The following is an 18,866-nucleotide window of genomic DNA, read 5'->3' on the forward strand; positions in this document are numbered from 1 at the left end:
TGTCGTCAACTTTCCTAGGAGAATTGGAGGCTTCCTTGGCTGGAGCACAATTTTCGGATTCGTGGTCGGCGCTGGATCGGCTGGAGCATCGCCAGCTGTTCTCTCGGGATAGTCTAAGATTGGCTGGCCGGTTTTGGCATCAATGGTATTTGCCAGCTCGATGTCGAAAATCTCCCCTGGAATCGATTTGGTTTGATGGCGTTCGTCCTTGGCACGTTGCGCAATACTCTCGGGGCTCGAGCGTTCACTGGCGGTATCAGGCATGGGCAGTTCAATCCGTCGGCTGAAGATGGCCGGTTTAGGGGTTTCGTTACCAGGGCTGGTTCGCTGCTTTGTCTTCGCCTCCCTTTTCTCTGCAGAACCCCCCACCTTCACTCCAGTTGGCTGTGCCGGTGTCTCGACGACTGGCGGACGATTGTTTGATGTGCCAGGGTGCCACGAATTCATGTTCAGCTGCCCAACAAGGTTCTCAGCTCCCATCAAGCTTGGTGCGGATCCACAAATAGGATCCTTCGGAAGGGAAAGGATGGAGTTAAGGCTGTTGCCGTCGCTGACCATCGACTCACCGGCTGAAGAAATGAAGTCATTAATGCTGAAGTTGTCTCCTTCAAACGCATGCATTTTAGAACCCAGCGCATCCGAGCTTCCTAACACAGATGGGGTGATTTCGCCGAAGAGGCGTTTTGGTGTTGTATCAGCAGCAACTTGGACTTCTTTTAAACTTTCAATATGGGGCAGAGATGGGTAACGAACGTCCGTGGGGGGATAATCTATCCTCGGCCGCTTGGATTGTGCCAAGTCGCTATCCTCTTGCTCAGCGGGATCTTCGGGTTCTGGTTCGTCGTGGATTGATAGCTGAGATGCATCCAATTCTTCTTCCGCATCCTCACCGATGTCTGAAAGTTCACCCCGGACATTGGCATATACTTCGTCGTCATCATACTCATCCACATCCTCAACCTCAGCAATCCATGGATGCTGAAAGCATTCTCGTTCTGTCGGACGGGCTTGAGGGTCGCGGTTCAAAAGTCGGGTAACAAAATCGATACCCTCTTCTGACACGCCTTCGTTGCGCAAAATATCAACATCGGGGTCGGTCGTCATGATCGTTCGTAGCATCTGGGCCCCTCTGTCATCGCCCCGGCCCATATACGGAGGAACACCAGCAAGAATATGGTAGAGAACCGCGCCAAGCGACCACATGTCAACGGATTGACTGTACGGAGAGGTTTTCGGTGGTCTGACCATTAGTGCACGTTCGATCATGAAATGTTGCTAGGACAACTTACGGATCACCTAATCTGCGCCGTTTTCTGACTTCACCGCGACGATAGGAATCATACTCTGGGTAAACTTCAGGGGCGCAGTAAAGCAATGTGCCACAGAAGGTCTTGAGGAAGGTCTCCTCCTGTACTACTTTGGACAACCCAAAGTCCGACAACTTAACTCTTAGTGGATCGAGCGAGGAGATGAGAATATTATCTGGCTTGATATCCCGATGTGTGATCTTCCGCGTATGGAGATACTGTAGCGCGTGCAAGACCTGGCGGGCAATCGTCTTGACCATGTCCTCCGGAATCTTGCCAGTGGATTGCAGGTACGTCGACAACTCCCCACCGGGGACATATTCCATGATGATGTAGATCCATCGCTCATGCTCGTGGTGGTCCATATATTGAACAATATTAGGCTGTCCAGAAAAGCATCAGCCAAACGATAGTCCTGTGCCTAGAGAAAGATTCTATCACTTACATGTTTGAGGTCCTTCATAATCTTCATCTCATTATCCACTTTCTGGTCCAAGACGCCATTTTTCATGAAACGTCGCTTGTCAAGCTCCTTAGCTGCATACACGGCCCCATGCTGTTTTGTGGCAAGCTTATACACGGTGGCAAAGGCACCTTTCCCTATCTGACCGGTGACATTGTACTTAGGCCCGCCTGTCCAGTGCATTCCGTAGGTGTTGGAAACCGTCCATTGCAGAACAGGCTGTGCCGAGGTTTGACGTGGCTTGACCTGCGTGGTTCCTGCTCGGTGCTTCTGTATCCGCTCAAAATACCGTAGCAAATTCTCCGTATACTGCATTGAAAACCCTTCTCGGCTTGGAATGCGGACGACGAACCTAACTTCATCTGAGGTTTGGTCGCCGTTCATCACTTGTATGACAGAGCCGTTGGTCAGCATTCGACTATTTTCTCTCTGGTTCTTGCGAAGGCGGCAGTTGTCTACAATGGTGCCATTTGTAGATATGTCCTCGAGCATAATGATCCCGTCTTCAGTGAGGTAAATACGGAAATGCTGATTCGAGATACGTTTTGAATTCTGGTCACGGGCAAGGAGAAGATCGCAGCGAGTTCTGTTCCGTCCGAAACAAAAGCCAGTGTTCAAATCATGCACCTTCGATGACAACCTAAGCCCAATGTCCAGAGCTGCTGAACTCTCGAACGCTAGCTCATCCCGCTGAAGGATATGCTGGGGCGCAGAACTGGCCGAGGCGGCCACCGCATGGTGGGCAGCAGGGGAACTAGGATGCAAGATGCATATTATGTCTGACACGTCCTGCTCATGGAGACCAGAGTTGTTGTAGCCCATGCGGCGGGGGTCTGTGCATGGCTGGGTAGATTCTTGGGTCGCTTCCATTTGGCGTGGGAGGTGGTAAAGTCTGACGAGAAGTCGCCTGACACTGCAAAAGAAAGAGATAACTACTATCACGGAGTGGATAAATTAGGGTATATGTGTTGATGTGTGAATATGAAGAGAAGTTCGCAAAACCGATACAATCATTAACACGGCTCCATACCATGAACCTATTAGAGGGTCAGTTCATCAGGCCTCGGAATATGTTTCATGAGACTGTCTTGGCTGTTGGAAGAATCTGGAGGTTCCTTACCTTATGCAAAACCAACGAAAAATGAACACCAATAACAGGTGCGCTTTAATGAACCCCCTAGCTTTCCACTGGGGGTGTGTTAAACTATGTGCACGGACTTGATACTAGGAACAAGAGTTGCCTGTACTGATCCAAAAGACACCAGAAATATCCACCAAGCTTTTGAGGTAATATTATATTCCTACAACGCGTAGTGCCTCGATGACAACGGGTATTGGGAAGGTAAATTCGTAGGCAGGGAGACCCCGACCTAGCCGGCCAAATGGTCAATCACAAGCAAGCTCGCACACGATGTTGTGGGCCGGATTTATTGAACAAAGGAACGACAAGTGGAAGTTCGAGCTATGATTTAAAAGGAGGGCAAGGGCTATGTCTGTGAAACAGTTGATGGCATTAGTCGGGAGCTCTTGAATAACGAGCGACAGGACTCGAAAACTTACACAGTTGACGAAGTCCCCCATCCACCATCCACTGCACAATCCAGAACGTGACTGTGACAATGGCTTGAGTTTACTGGGGCGATCCGGCAACAGGGACGCGACAGGATGCTGTCTTGGTAGGGTCGTCGTCCACAAAACAAGCAGTGAGGCTGAAGTGAATATCCCGCAATTTATTTGAAGGGCGGAAGAGGCCCCAGGCATCAACAAGGTGCTACCCAGGCACCAAGGCCTTGACTGCCTGAGGCGGACAGAGTACTTCCAGCCAATAGAGATGCACGGTGGGGATATTGGGCGGGAACCAACCGTGGATGCCGAAGTGGGGATTTTGGATATATCAACCCGAGATATGATTCACTATCACATATCGATTACATCTGTGGAAACTTTAGGTCTTACTCCTTCTATTTGCATGCTACTTCGTTTACTAGTTAATGCAGAATTTGGAATCAGTATGTACTCAAGAATCATACCCTAGGGAAATGGATAACATTGAGAATTATCTTTATACTATATTCTATATGATTACATCTATATCTATCCAGTAAACTAGATATCTTTAACTATCGCTCGTCGCCAGTGCCGACATCCTTCCTTGGATCCCGTTCTGTTCCTCCTCGGTCAGCTCAATCCCAAATTGATCCTTCAAAGCCTCGACTCGTGCCCTCTCGGTCATGCACGTTTGAAGCAGCACGTTTTTCCCACCGTCATTCTTCTTAATCTTGTCATCATCCAAGACAATCTTCCCATACACCTCGTCCCCTTCACGAAGATACTTAACCACAAGCAAATGTGACGTGAGAAAGCAGTCCGAGTGACAACTGGTGAAGAAGCTCATTACTTCGAAATCACGCTGGAAGAATTCCATTTCTGTAAAGGCGTAGTTATGTATCCACAGCTGGTCTTCCGCATTGCGGGTGTAATAAATCCACTGACGTTGGCGTGACCCAGGCAGAGGTTCGTACGCCAACCGCATAGTCTGGGTTCCAATGTTTTCATGGACAGGACCCTCGACTAATGGCAAAGGAGATCTGGGACCATTCCCTCCATATCCCACGTCGACCAGGTATCTTTGCTGGCCGAGGGTGACAATGTTCACAGAATGCTCCCTTAATACGTATCAATATGTATCCAAATACAAGTAAATTGGAAAACCTCACCAGCCGGACCAGCCCGCTGATTTCCCATCGCCAACTCGAAAGAGCCGTGCGCCGGCGAGGTAGACCTCAAATCCCAGAAACAGAAGGACATGGTGGAACAATATACTGTTTTCCATGCAGTAACCACCGCGACGTCTCTGGACAAGCTTTTTGTGTAGCTCAGCCACATCTAACGAGACCTTCACACTTTTCGCATAATGAAGGGACAGGTTTTCGTAAGGGATTGCTGAAACGTGATACCCTTGAAGCCTGGACTTGACAGGAAAGAGAGGTCTAATGCGGGGTCCCAATCCCGATGGTATGCTTTTGGTAGCTGGATGCGCTCGAAGTATGCGTCAACCTGTTCGCCCGTGAGGGCTGAAGAGATGGATGTCATACTTATTCTGTATGCAATCAAATCTGGTCAGGTGAGCATTTCTGTTCCGCAGAAAGAGGCAATTTATGTGTAGTTCGATAGTCTAATCTAGTTGATGTCGGTCTAGCCTTGATGGAGATTGTGGGGATCGAGACTCTGCCATAATTGGGTACTATCAGATCCGAGCGTTGATCTTGCAGAATTGAGATGAGGGGTGCCAATGGCCGAGATCAGTATCCCTTAATTTATTTTCTTTTCTTCTTCTTCTTCTGTTCCCCAGATTTTGGACGGTACATGCTCTGTTTTGCGTTCCACCGAACAATATCCTTTTCAAATCCCCGTTGGCCAACTCCGCCGAAACTGTCTACGCTGTGTTCATCATGCGTACCTTTATTGTAAGTTCACCACATGTTCGAATCTTGAAGAACCGTTAACCAATAACGTGGAGGATGTCATCTCCGGTAACGAGGTTTTGTCGGACAAGTACCCTATAAAAGAAGTGGACGATATTGCCTACGAAGTAGACTGCAAATTCATAGAATTCCAAAAACCCTCAGATGATGGTGCATATCCACCATTCTATCCTTACAAACAAACTTTCAACGCAGTTCTTAGATATAGAATATGATACTTCTGAGGGAGCGCCCAACAAGACCTCCTCTGAAATTGATGTTGTGCATGAGTTCGTCCTACACCAAACCAATTTCGACCAAAAAAGTTCTTATGAACACTTAAAGCGTATGCCCCCGGTATCGGTGCTGGCGCGAAAAAACTAACGGCGTCACAGGTTACGCGGCTGCTATCGAGAAGCATCTCTCTATAACAAACCCCGGCAGAGTCCCAGCGTTTAAAAAAGCCTTCAAGGAGTATGTGACCAAAATGATACACCATTGGGGATCCTTGCAGTGTTATGTTGGGCCGAGTTTGCACCCCAACGGTATGGTTGCTATTCTTAATTACCGCGAGGATGGCGTCACTCCATATTTTAACTTCTAGAAGGATGGACTGCGCGCAGAAAATCGATAAGAACAATTAACGAAAATGCACTATAAGAGACGACTTGAATTAGCTGCATGTATACTCCATCTAGGCTAACTAGTTATTGTTATCCGCTAACTATACGAAACAACTCAAAATTGATAATCAAGCAATGTAGCATAATTTGTCACAAATATCAATGATATTAAGTTGTCCTCAACAATGTTATACTGGGAGATGAGTGCATGCTTTATCCACGATATGTATGCAGCCTGATGCTTCTTTCAGGTAGAAGAAAGAGTTACAGTCATCCTACCAGATATTGCTACAGTAGTCACAATCTCATACTTTATTAACATACGAGAATCCTTCACGTCCCTATTTCTGGAATGGAGCCGACAGGATAATTTTGCCCTTCGAGCCGTGGTGTGTTACATATAGTAGTTAGGATACCTCGTTTCTATCGATCAAATCTTGGCCTCGGCTTTTAAGGGCCCTATAGTATTATATAGTTATGGTACATATTTTATAAATGATTTGTATCTCATCCAAATGACCAAGTCGCGGAGGAGTCGTGTTTCTTTTGATCTCTTTTAATAGTATCCTCACGTCTTTTCGAGAAAATCTTCTTTTCAATTCGTAACTCCTCGAGTACTCCGTACTCTGTGCCCGATGTAGATCGGGGCGTGATTACTAATCACATAAGCCTTGAAAGGAGTGGCATGTCCACAAGTGGAAATTAGCTATGTACTATTTACTTATGTACCACCCGATGAGATCTTCACATTTGAATTCTCAAGGCTTCTACCTGCTACCGTACGGTAAACTTTTATCTGTGCTACGTTGATAGTTCCCACTCATAGCCAATTCAAACACCTCCCCTAGACGCGCAATGGCCTCCTCCGATACCTCTGGGAACGAGTCAGTGTCCGCTGCAAGGATAATCCTAAGCAACCCGTAGAATGAGGGGTACGTACGGTAGTGGATAACAATCCGATTGCCCAACAGCTTCAGCCCCTTTTCCTTTCCTATCTCTCCCAAGTCATTGGGTCCCAGCCCAGCCGCGTCAAGGTCCAGCCACACCATGTTAGTCTCTGTTGGCTGTGACAGCTTGCCGCCTAGGTTTTGCCACATCTCCGTGACTTTCTTTGCCTTAGTATGCGTTTCCCGGAGCTTTCCATCCTGACCATGAGGGTCTGTGCCAAAGGTCTCATCGAGAGCCACCCGGGCTGCGGCAGCGAGTACCCCTGCTTGTCGGACACCACCTCCAATAGCTTTGCGGAACCACCTAGCTTTCTTAATAAACTCCCTGGACCCAACAATAATACTACCAATAGGCGCTCCGAGACCCTTGGAGAAACACAAGCTCACGCTGTCAAACAAACTGGCATACTCCGGTAAACTACCGGCCCCGGACACTACCGCTTCCCAGAGCCTTGCCCCGTCCAAATGCACCTTGATTCCGTTCGCATGCGCCCATTCTGTAATCCTACGAGCCTCCGCGAGCGGTAAAACCCTGCCGTCTAAGGTGTTTTCCAGACTGATCAGCTTCGTGGGACAATGGTGGATGTCGTCGTCAAGCACTGCATATTTCTGGATATCCTCCAGGGTGAGATAGCTGCCATTTTTGGCATCGATGGGTTGGACCGTCGCACCGGTCAACGAACTGACTCCTCCCGCTTCGTGGCAGACGATATGGGAACGGCGATCGCATATCACGGAATAAGGCGGCTGCACGAGGTGAGTTCGAATCGCGACCTGGTTACCCATTGTGCCGGACATGACGAGCAATGCATCTTCGTGGTTGGTGCGTTGGGCTACATAGGCCTGGAGGTCGTTTGTCACCGGGTCTTCACAGAAGACATCGTCAAGGAGCGTTGTTTGAGTGATCGCTTCGAGCATTGATATGGTCGGTTTGGTCATTGTGTCGCCTTTTGTTCACTATATTTTAGCATATTCTACCAAGACATATAATTGACATAGTCTCACTTCTCAGGTCAAACTCCGCCGCCCCAACACCTTGCCAGGTGTTGGCCTTGTTATTTGAAGCTGTCGATAAGCTCGCCATAATGAATCTTTGGCCGTATGCGACCCTTTGAACAGATAATGCCGACCGAAGCAAAGGTGGTGGTCGAATGAGCGAGCGAAAGAATGGCCGCATGAAGTCCGCTTACTGCTGACAATTTACAAAGCGTACAATGAAAGAGGGGCTCAACAAAGAAAGATTCGGGACGAATACCTGTATGGTTCTTCCTTTACCGAATAGAGGTATTCCGGGACAACGCATGCGGGGACTGTCGGAGGAATACCGCGTACGAACCCATACGGTAAAACGAATACCTAGTCGGACAATATGCCGGGGTAATTAATGGAGTAATAAGCGTTTTAGAATGACGACACTTGGAAACGCGTGCAGTTCTTATCGATAACCCGAATAGGACTAGACGACCCGCCGACGTGTCCCCGGTTGTGGCTGAGTCAGCAGTCGAGATCCCTCTAGACTTTTGCAGCGTGGGAGAGGCTTTCAACGTCCTCGCATAGTCCCTCCAACCCTTCTGCAGGTGGCGTACGGCACATCGGACGCCATTTTGTGGGATTTGGGATCCATTTTCACCATGGATTTATCGAAATTGACTCGCCCGGCCATCCTGTGCCAGTGTTTGCGCTGTTCGAGCTCCCTGGCCGCACTGGAGAATGAATGGGCCAAGATTTCCAACTCTTATTCCGTCGCAGCAGGATGGCTGAGCGTCGAACTTCACCGCATCTCAATCTCGCCAGAAAAGAAACAAGTACCGCAATCATCAGACCTGAGTATACTCCGCGGACGCATCTTGCAAGAGATCGCCTGCAAGCTCTGTCAGCAGAAATTAGGCGTATTATGTTCGCTAGATAACGGGTAAGTCGGAGTAACACCGAATGAACAAGAGGGATCATCGGCGCATGCATGGAAACTAACGATACCAAGTCCTAATGTCTTCTGGAAGCTATCAAAGGTCTCGTTCCGGGAAATCGTGACCATGCGCACGGTAGAACCTGCGTTCAAAGATGGACTACTCGAGCGCCTGATCCACCCGCCTCAAAAGGAACCGACCCGACGAGACAGGACGTCTGTCCAGCCCGGAGCCTTGGTACCCGTCGGTTCATCCGAGATGGACCATTATACTACATCTATGGAGCAGCAGATTCAGCACCATGGACTGAGCCTCGACCATATCTCAAGCTCCGTGAGCAACCTACACGACACCATGTCCGAGCTGAAAGGCGCATTTACAGCGCTCCGTATCGAACTGAACGGCCCCGGCCGGTTCTCGGATCTAGGAAACACCATGAACAACGACTTCAACATGATCACAACAGTCCTGAAGGAACTAAAATCCAAGTCAGAAGAGATCGAAAAGCTAAAGCTAGAAATCGAGGCATTGAAACTCAAAAACCGCTACATGGAAGAACAGAACACAAAACAGCAACAGCAAACCTCAACCATAGCGATTCCCGGCCCACTCCCAGAAGTCCGCAGCCCAGGATTGCTTCAAGCAGGCAGGAAGCGTCCATGGCCGGACTCCTGGCCCAGCGGCCGCACGCAACCGATCGCCGACTCATTCGACGATGGTGACGAAGAAGATAGCATCGACTTCTCTCTGGAAGACCCACATATGCCCCCAGTCAGGATCCCTTTAAAGGGGCCCGAGACCGACGCAATGATGGACACACCGCATGAGCCAACAGCGCCAGGATCTCCGAACTTCCGAGTCCAAGTCAATCAGTCAAGACACCAAAGTCCGCAATGGGGTACCCCGGAACTCCGCGCCAGCGTAGAACAACATACTATGTCCAAACGTCCCCGTATATCTCAGGCTCCTGAGAAGCCACCATCCGGGGGGGAGTCGGACAAAAGAAGGCCAGGACGGCCACGCAAATCCATAAGCCAAGCCCCGAAGCCGGATTTCTCTCAGACTCAGACCCCGAGACCAACGCCGTTAAGTGAGCAAAACCTCAACGTCAGTAGCAGCGGTCAGAAAGAGAACGCACCCCCCAGCACCAGTCCCAGCCAACGCCAAAACGGAGCTGAAACCCGTCCGGGTCGTTCCCGAAGTTTGCGCAGTCGGTCGCGGCCGCCAACCCGGCATTCAACGGGTCTTAATAATAGCTTTTCTGAGCAGGACCAGACACAGACATTGGCGAGTAGCCAAAGGGAAACTCCGCGCGGTGCAGATGATCCGGTGTCTTTTGATCAAGAGACAGGGTCAGGGAAGGAAAACCCGCCGGGAAAGAACAATGGTGCTCATACTGATGATTGGAATAAACGTGAAGCGCAAGAAAAACGAAAGGCACAGGTTGCCGCACGCGATATGATGGCACGCTTAGCCATGCAGCGCGAAGAGGCCATGGAAACGGAGGCCCGCTGATTCAAAACTAGACTGAAATTCTATTCATGTATTATCCATTTACCTATTTACTCCCTTATTACCGTTTCCGTCTTAGTCGTTCACTCGCTGTTTTCCTTTTTGTCTTGGACTTCTAGACTCCTTTGGGTTTCTTATGTGATGGTGTATAAAAAAAGTCGATTCTTCACGAGTACATGGAGCAGTGGAGCAGTGGCCGGGTTAAATTGGTCTATCTGAGATCTGGATATCTCAAAACTATTCAAGAATTATTTGATTTAATTGCAATCTAATTTATTTATTTATTTAATTATTTCTTTTTTCACTTCGTGCTGTACAGGGATATCTACGCTATATCAGTAGCTCACAGTATATCCAAACCAGGATCAAGCCTACATAGAATCTATTTGACACACATGAAACCGCAGCCTTCTCGGGCTCTCTCACAAGCTCTTTTCAAGGCTTGTTCCTCAGTATCCGTCCATTTGACGGACAGCTCGTCCCATGGCTTCTTAGCGTTGAACTCTTCCCGGAAGCGTTTGTGCATGGCCTGTAGCCTACTGACCTCGCGCGGGTCTCCAGTACCTGAGTATACAATGAACAGTGTACACGGTGGAAGAGACTCATAAACTTGTTGGATATGAGAGACTGTACGAGATACTGTATCAACGAGACTCTTCTGGGCAGTCTCCGAGGGAGCGGACGCAGGAGGGCCAGTCGGTGTGGTTTCTTCAGGGGGAGGTACTAGTGTTGTGGACTCATTCGCGTTATTGGGGTCTGGCATACGATTACACCAACCTCGATACATTTCTAGCTCTCGCATCCGTGCCCAGGTGAAATCAACGCCACCACCTGGGACCGAAGCGTTGCTGTCATCTCCGTTTACAACGGATGAGATTCCTTTCACAACATCCTCGTCATCGCTGCACCCGATTGCGACGGTCGCCTGCGATCCGAATCCACGCTCGGGGTTTCCCCAATCAACCACGGCTCCAGTGCGGCCTTCCCCTGTTGGGTTTGATTTGCCTGACCGTGTAGAACGTGCCAGGCGCTTGAAGATGCTTTCATTCTGGGCATCGCTTGTTCCCCAGCGCTCGCCCTTCTCACACTTTTGTTTCACCAGCTCAAGCACGGCGCGAGCATCTTCGATGGAGTCATGGCCAGTTTGGCCCTTCTGAATTTCCTTTCCGAGATACTTCTGAGTAAGCCACTTCAGGCTACACTTGAGAGGTGGGCCACGTGGGTGTGGGTAAATGAATGTAGTGTCGACAATAAAAGGATGAGTGAGCTTGAGAGCGTTTAAATCCGAATTCAGTGAATGGCCGACTAGGATAGTGTGCGGAGTAAGGATGGTGAGGAGTTTCTGCTGAATATCGGCTAGGGTAGTCGTGACAGGATCCAACATTTCTTTTGTGATCCCTGAGAACCGGGTAAGGTAATCAATGACCGGTAGCTGCGGCTTCACGAGCTCATCTAGTACGACTTCGCCGTCCCAGCCAACCAAGCTTATACGCGTGAGCTCGGATTTTCCGCCTTCCGTTATGCACATCTCACAGTCAAGGGCCAGTACATTACGCCCTGCTGTCATGCTTCCCTGCTGGATCTCAGCCTCGGGAACATCACCTTGCTCGAAGTTTGCGACATGGGTATCGACCCACCCGGCCTCCGCATCCTGACCAGCTCGTTTGCGACTTTGCATCAACTCAGATTTTTCATTGCCCGTCGTGAAAAGTGCCGGATGTAGAGCATACTCGTTTTCACGGAGATCCTCGAGAGAACTGATAAATGTGGTTATGGGAGTCCGCTTGGGAACGAAACTTTTATCCATCCGTGCCTGTTTGGGTCCCTTCTTGTGATTATCCTCCTTGTTCTTGGGAAGAGCGGACAACAAGATTGCTTGGAGCGGCGAATGAACTTTGTTATACTTCGAATCCCCGGGCGCTCTAACCGGCCAAACATGAGGAAACATATCTGCCAGCGGCTGTAATGAATCTGGAAGTTCATCGCGCGACAAGGGGCGAGGGTTAAACCGATGAGATCGGTCTTCGAGAGGCAATCCTTGCTTCCAACGATTAAACTCGGCCGTTTTAGGATCCTCTTCTTGTCCCTCGGCACCTGTAGTGTCGTTCTGATTCGTTTGCGAGCCTGACACATCCTCCGCAGGTGGTTGCAACGGAATTGTCCCATCAAACATGCCGATTTCCAGACCCGGCACCATCAATGCCACTACCTTTCTAACATGACCGGAGTGCTTGATGGAAATCCACTGCGGTGCGATGCCGTCCGCGAAACAGTAGAGCAAAAGGCCCTGCAAATCTGCGATCCGAATAGAGGATTGTAGTCGCCCATCGACGTAGGTAAGAACTGGATATTTGGTCTTCTCTCCGTCCACACGTTTCTTCTTCGAAGGTCTTTGTGCCGGCATATCGCCCTTGTCCTTCGGTGTATCGTCCAACTGCATAGCTGTAGTAGGATCACTTTCCTCGGAAGGCTTGGAGCCGCGGAGTAGAGACAATGTTTGCGCTACGCCAAAGCCATTGCTGGCATTTGACGTGTCATTGACCGGGGGTTCGTCGTCTGAGTAACCGGCCTCAGTGCGCTTGCGCTTCTTCATTCCTGTCATGTTGAGACCGATAGCGGCGAAAGGGAGTCGATCTTTAATGTCCGTTGCCAGCACGGCTGTTATGGCGAGGCTCTAACCAGTGGTGTCGTTCCTTTCTGCAAAGTTTTAGATGAGCTTGGCCAAATAATGGCCTACACTATGATCGGTCTCTAGAGCTTGATAACTCCCGGATCGGGATTTATCAATCGACTTTTTGTATCACGTGCCGATAGTAGATCGACGTGCACTGATGACTCAGACATAGCAATAACGCGATTATGTACAGCTGAATTAATTTTATGCATATTTTCGACGTGCCGCCGCTTTTTATGAGGGCAGCACATGAGAGGTCCCTGAGTACACCCACTGATTGCTCACTGAGCATATATCTATTACCCCAGCCGCTCCTGGATACCAGTAGCAAGCTCCTTCTTACTCCATATCACCTCTCACATGGCTATGAAAAGGTAACATATATACGTACAGACTAGAGCTTCACAATTTATATAGCGAAGGATATCATTTTCGCCAGGGTATTACAAAGATAACGACCAAATAACTTAATTTAGGCACTACCTACAATAACTATTTCAAGCATGCTTTCCTCCAAAGCGAAGAGGAAATCCCGGCGATCCCATACAGTGAAGACACCCGTAGGACCCAGGCCCTAGTCCTAAGGCATCATGGCCGCTAAACCACACGAGCCGATTCTTGGACACCATGTAAAACATCTGTCAAAACCGACGTACCGTGTCCTTACTCCTCCAAGAGGCTCTTCAACACATCAGCAGGGGTATGTTTTGGTGCAGCGAGCTCCAAAACTTCCTTACTGGTTGTAGACGCCGTGCACTGCCCTTCCCATGCTGTCTCGGGCGCGTGTTTGATAGACAAGATCACGTTCTTTGATTGATGAGTCGCCGCATACTGATGCTCATAAAGAAAGTCAATGAACGACACATCCTTATAGATGACTTCCTCAACCTGGACGCCGATGTACTGCTCAACCATATCCACAATCTGTTTTCCAGTTATGTCCTCTGGCCCGTTCAGAACATATCTGGCCTTGTTGTGCACGGTAGGATTGCCGTCGGACAAGAGATGAGCTGCAAAGACTCCGACTTCAGTGGGGTCGATGATGCCCACCGGCGCATCCTTTGAAGCCATCAATCTCAGTGGATCCTGCTTTCCGGTTTTGCGGTATTGTTTAATCAATTCTGCAGCAGTAGAAAGATAAAGTGGTGAAAAAACATTCGGCTGAAGCGAAGTCCATTGCAAGCCAGCAAATTCCGGCGAGCTCAGGAGTGTCTCGATGGCCCAATGCGTGCGTGCATAGTAAGCGTTGCAATCCGATCGAACATTCGCAGCGGTGGTTGAGATACGCACAGCATACTTGACACCAGCTCTGAGGGCGGCAAGGAAAAAGGTGGATTCTTCGGCGAATTGATTCGGTTCATTGTGTGAGGCAATAAATGCTCTAACCACTTGGTGTTCGCGGAGCCAGTCAGGCGTGATTTCCACCCAGTTTTTTACAATTACCTCAACACCAGACAGCTTAGCAAGCTGCTGAGTCACTGGGTTGTCCATAGAACGAGTGAGAGCAATAACCCGGTGACCAGACAACAGATGGCTAGTTTTCAGCAATTTTGGCAGGGTTTCAGCAACACTTCGGCCGGTGTTGCCAGTCGCGCCAACAATAAGTATAGCAGGAGCCATGATCTTGAAGCGGAAAAGGTATGGTTGAAATAATGATATGATAAGTGCTCTATCAGTGTTGACTATTTGATTGCTTTGTGTACTTATATAGTATTGGGGGCAATAATAACTTACATAAGATACTCGCATGTGCAATGTCAGAGAATTACCTAAGAACAATCCATTCAATAATTACAAATGAAGACTATCTGTCCTGATGCCGATAATTGGTGGGTTGTATTAATAAAATGCCCTAAAACGTTGAATAGATGGTGGCAGTTGGGATGGGTATAGTGGGATATCCCGGGAGGATTAATCACTGCACCGGAACCTCCCACCGCAGTCTCCCGTCAGAACCTCTACGTTGCCACTACGTGCCACCCTCAACGACTTATTGAGGAAGAACGAGTGGAATGACTCGTCATTAGGGATATTATGCATCGTAGTGCGGTATCCACGGGAGAATTACACTGTTGCTTTCCAGGTTGCAGCGCGACCTATCGGCGCAGGGAACACCTCAAACGCCACCAGGCGCAACATAGTACATATCGTCAGACTTTCGCATGCTCAGTCTGTAGTCAGGAATTCGGACGCAAGTAAGCTGTAGCTACTCCTGCTTTGGAACTGGAAGATAGCATCTCTGACGTCCATATTCCTTGGTAAAGTGACACCCTCCGCCGACATATGCGACGGGTGCATGCTGTTGACGGATCGGTGTCTCAGACAAGACACGCCTGTTCAAATTGTCGGAGCCTGAAGTCTCGCTGTGAAGGCGGGCCACTATGCCATGACTGTATTCGCCGTAAGATTCCCTGTTTCCCCAGTGTCCTCGGAAGGACGAACCGCCGTGACTCTCGTGGCAGCTTGACCGAAAGACCACAGCTTCCGTCGCAAGGTTCGTTCCCCAGCGCTGGGTCATGGAAGAAACAATGCTTTGTGGATCTCTATTTTGAGAAGTTTCATCCTTATTGGCCATTTATTCACCGTGGCTCATTCAACGGGTTCAATGAAACGCCTTTGCTTGCGCAGTCAGTGATGGTCATCGGCCTGTGGTTGAGTGGAGAGCGCAGTGCGCAGTCTGCCGCACTCGACCTGCACAAAACACTGGGACTGGCCATACGACAACAGAAGGTGAGCCAGTGCCACGCATTATGGTCGATTCTTCCGATTACTAAGAAATACGATGCAGGAGGTATGGGATGCCTCTGGTGTAGAGGGCGCCTGCAGTGATTGTTCCTGGCCCATCCCGACATACCAAGCAATCCTATTGCATATTATCTTCGCCCTCTTACACAGAGGCGGTGGCTCCATGGGGCTTGATCTGAAGCCTTCCCTCCCATCACCTGACAGCGAGCTTCTGGACTCACTGGTTGGGAGTTGCCAAAGACTAGGCATGTTCTACTATCCAAAACATGCTCGCACGATATCAGTCAGATGATCTTGCTTCATATGTCTGGGTTAGCATCGAGGAAGTAAAACGATTCGATCTAGCGCTGTACAAATTTCACAGAATGCTGCGCAGGGCAGGTACTCGGGATAGTGCTGTAGGCAGCTACAGTGTGACGACAGTCGACGGGGCACTTACTGCGGCCGATCTACGATTCCCTATGCCGACAAATGATGCACTATGGCATGCAGTATGTAAAGATCAATGGCTATCTGCTACTACTAAAGGCGTGTACCTTTGTAACCTAAATGATGCCATGGAAGATCAATGGATCTCTAACTCGGCAGAGCTCATCGGATTCCTATTCTAATAGCATTGCTTGCAATTTCAGCGACGCGTAGATCTCATGCGTTTACGTCAAATTTGGGACAGTCATATTAACAAATAAATAATTATTTCCTAATGTCATACGTACAGTCTAACCGTTGATGTTCTGTGCGTAAAGCGCATCCGACGTAGTCGGACCCATTTTGGAGTTAAAAGATCAGAAGCAAACAACACGAACATGAACTAAAATGCCATGCTACCCTATACGATAAGAGACGGGCCTAGAGTTCACCAAGAGCTTGATTCCTTCATATAGAGAATGATCCTTCGGGTGCTACCGTAGTTACACAATCCACCGAGCTCAGCTCTGGAGTAAACACAATATCTGCGCGACTCCCAGATCCCGACGAAGACGTGCATTGGTAGACAATTTGCAAGCAAACAAGTCTGCTTCTCAGCGTAATTTTCCGCTTGGTGGTATGACTATTCCCGATGGATATGGTACATGAATTGTAAATGTCAACATAGGGTTTCAAGAATGCGATTGGTTAATAAAATCTGAAATCTTGGGAGTATGGAAACGATCTCGGTAGGACCGGCTCGATAGGCAAACACGCCTAGAATAGCTTAATATATTTGGTGTAGTCTAGAACAGAAGAATAAAAGAACGACGCTGAGGGGAAGTGCTAGGTTATTGTCCCGTTAGTTAGGGTTAGGCATCCAGTACCCGCTCTTAACTCTAATACAAGATATTACTGATTACTGAACATCCCGGGGGCAAAAACCATGTGTTCGTAGAAATTTCGATCAGTAATCAATCCTCCTGCAGTTAACTAGTCAACGGGGCTTATTTATCAATCACCATGTTTCGGAGTTGCTAATGCCAACTTGCAAGAATAAGCGTGTAGAAGTGTGGATGAAAGATCAATTCTATCCCCAGATGGTCTGTAATCATAAATTTCTTGCGTCGTTGGCTAAATCCTGTTGATTCGGTCTCACGATGCGAAAGCTACCCAATTGCATTCACACGGGCCTTGTGAAATTTTTCATTAGTCGTGAGGCTCGTGGGAGGCGAATCCAATTCACTTCTTATGTACTCTAGGTTAGAACGTAAGCGGTAAGATAGAGGTGAGCAAGTCATCTGGAAACTTAGACCGAGCTAAGTTGTATTCCGTACTGTTAAACTTCGCGTACACGCACAGGATGCTGATCAAGAATCAAGGGGGGAAAGAAACTTAAACTGGACGGGCAATATAGTTTACTCAGGTAAGGAAACCAGCTTACAGTAATCTCTCACAGGCCGTGTCCAACTTCTTGAAATTCTAGTAGCAAAATTAGCTCATACGAATCGGGAGTTTAGATGGTTGATGGCTACTGTGCCACAGCATTATATACGGCGCTGTTGATCTACCAAAGAAAAGTGATTAAGTATCATGGCCATTCTCCCAAGCAGTTTCTTCACGTCGGCGGGCCTCATGGTGCCACCATCAGGTGTGATAATAAGTCCCCCGTCTAGCTCACTCCACAGTACCTCGACCTGCCTATCCGATAGCAAGCCTACTGTGCCACCTTCACGCTCGCTGATGCCTAGAGCCTGCTCCATTGTTTCTAAGAGATGAATAACGCCGTTGAAGAATAGCATTCCCTGCATACAAGGGGTCTCTAGTGGCACCCCTCCAAATATTATACCCGGGATAGGGGTGATTGGATCGGTGGAGAGTCGCTCGATACGCGTAGATAGGTGCTCAAGAAATAAGCCGTAGACCGTAATGAGTTGCGTGAAGATGCTTATGATGGTCAAAGCGAGCGGAGCTAACAACGGCTGCAATACTGCGGAGAAGAAGGGTGGAGAAGTGGCCGAGGTAGAATCGAGGACATTATCCTGGTGGGATTGCAAAGGCAGCAGTATCGGCTCCGGGTAGAGGCTTACTGGCTTCTGCGAGGTAGACGGTATCCCATGACATTGCCGGCTGTTAAGGAGCCGCGTCAGGATCTGCACAAACTCTTGGGATGCCTTGAGTGTGAACACAGCTAGCGTATAGTTGTCGATACACAAGGGGCTATTTTGGTAGATAAGGCTATTGAAGTCTAGGATCGTTTTGTTCATTTCGGCTGCCGCGACGCGAACGTGCAATTCGAGGTTGATCTTGGAGAGTTTGCCTAGAGCGTCTGAAGTCTCGATACCGTCGACTGCATCTTCTGGTCCCGGTATCACAGTGGTCGCCGAGGCATGGGGTATTTTATTGGCAGCCTTGTCGAGTGAGGAGCCGAATGTCGAGTCGAAGTTGGCCAAGGGAAAGTCCGAGTTGTCTATAATGATGTCTGTAAAGTTCCATGTAAGCGCGTTCCGGTGGATTTGAACTATTCCAACTGTTGGCCAATTGGCCGCCGCTGTTACCAACATTGGAGTTGGAGTTGACAGGTTTGCCGGAGCGGCCATGTTGCTCCACCCGAGCCCATATTCAGCATCCACGAAAGGAGGAAACTCTTGCCTCCTTCCTAGAGTGTCTCGCGCAGCCGGCTGTTTCTGTCGAGTGCGCGTTTGGCGCACAGCTTGCTTGGTGGTTGAGCAGGACTTCGGACCTGAAAGTTTCGAAACATCTTTGCTGGAAGCTGTCCCCTGCTTTGGTCTACCGACTTTCCCCTGTTGCCCAGG

General features: G+C 48.9%; 7 protein-coding genes across 7 annotated transcripts; 1 reads left to right on the forward strand and 6 right to left on the reverse strand.

The window, feature by feature from the left end:
- Positions 1 to 310: 310 nt before the first annotated feature.
- AO090012000405 (serine/threonine-protein kinase) lies at positions 311 to 2,640 on the reverse strand (the record flags this gene model as incomplete). The annotated part of the gene is made up of 4 exons (XM_023236463.1): positions 311 to 453; positions 567 to 1,240; positions 1,290 to 1,690; positions 1,753 to 2,640. The coding sequence occupies 4 exons, from the start codon at positions 2,638 to 2,640 to the stop codon at positions 311 to 313; spliced, it is 2,106 nt and encodes a 701-aa protein (XP_023091388.1).
- Positions 2,641 to 3,886: 1,246 nt separating this feature from the next.
- On the reverse strand, positions 3,887 to 4,578 carry AO090012000406 (uncharacterized protein; the record flags this gene model as incomplete). The annotated part of the gene is made up of 2 exons (XM_023236464.1): positions 3,887 to 4,197; positions 4,488 to 4,578. 2 exons carry the CDS (start codon positions 4,576 to 4,578, stop codon positions 3,887 to 3,889), a joined length of 402 nt encoding a protein of 133 aa, XP_023091389.1.
- A 2,046-nt stretch (positions 4,579 to 6,624) lies between these two features.
- AO090012000408 (threonine aldolase GLY1) lies at positions 6,625 to 7,743 on the reverse strand (the record flags this gene model as incomplete). The annotated part of the gene is made up of 2 exons (XM_001727376.3): positions 6,625 to 6,731; positions 6,798 to 7,743. The coding sequence occupies 2 exons, from the start codon at positions 7,741 to 7,743 to the stop codon at positions 6,625 to 6,627; spliced, it is 1,053 nt and encodes a 350-aa protein (XP_001727428.3).
- A 1,322-nt stretch (positions 7,744 to 9,065) lies between these two features.
- On the forward strand, positions 9,066 to 10,226 carry AO090012000409 (uncharacterized protein; the record flags this gene model as incomplete). The annotated part of the gene is made up of 1 exon (XM_001727377.3): positions 9,066 to 10,226. The coding sequence occupies one exon, from the start codon at positions 9,066 to 9,068 to the stop codon at positions 10,224 to 10,226; it is 1,161 nt and encodes a 386-aa protein (XP_001727429.3).
- A 379-nt stretch (positions 10,227 to 10,605) lies between these two features.
- On the reverse strand, positions 10,606 to 12,825 carry AO090012000410 (RNA exonuclease; the record flags this gene model as incomplete). The annotated part of the gene is made up of 1 exon (XM_001727378.1): positions 10,606 to 12,825. One exon carries the CDS (start codon positions 12,823 to 12,825, stop codon positions 10,606 to 10,608), a length of 2,220 nt encoding a protein of 739 aa, XP_001727430.1.
- Positions 12,826 to 13,477: 652 nt separating this feature from the next.
- AO090012000411 (uncharacterized protein) lies at positions 13,478 to 13,968 on the reverse strand (the record flags this gene model as incomplete). Its single annotated transcript, XM_023236466.1, has 2 exons — positions 13,478 to 13,494; positions 13,635 to 13,968. 2 exons carry the CDS (start codon positions 13,966 to 13,968, stop codon positions 13,478 to 13,480), a joined length of 351 nt encoding a protein of 116 aa, XP_023091390.1.
- Positions 13,969 to 17,503: 3,535 nt separating this feature from the next.
- Positions 17,504 to 18,650, reverse strand: AO090012000412 (uncharacterized protein; the record flags this gene model as incomplete). Its single annotated transcript, XM_023236467.1, has 2 exons — positions 17,504 to 17,532; positions 17,606 to 18,650. 2 exons carry the CDS (start codon positions 18,648 to 18,650, stop codon positions 17,504 to 17,506), a joined length of 1,074 nt encoding a protein of 357 aa, XP_023091391.1.
- Positions 18,651 to 18,866: the final 216 nt, after the last annotated feature.

Source organism: Aspergillus oryzae, chromosome 4, assembly GCF_000184455.2.
Source record: "Aspergillus oryzae RIB40 DNA, chromosome 4".
Taxonomy (NCBI): domain Eukaryota; kingdom Fungi; phylum Ascomycota; class Eurotiomycetes; order Eurotiales; family Aspergillaceae; genus Aspergillus; species Aspergillus oryzae.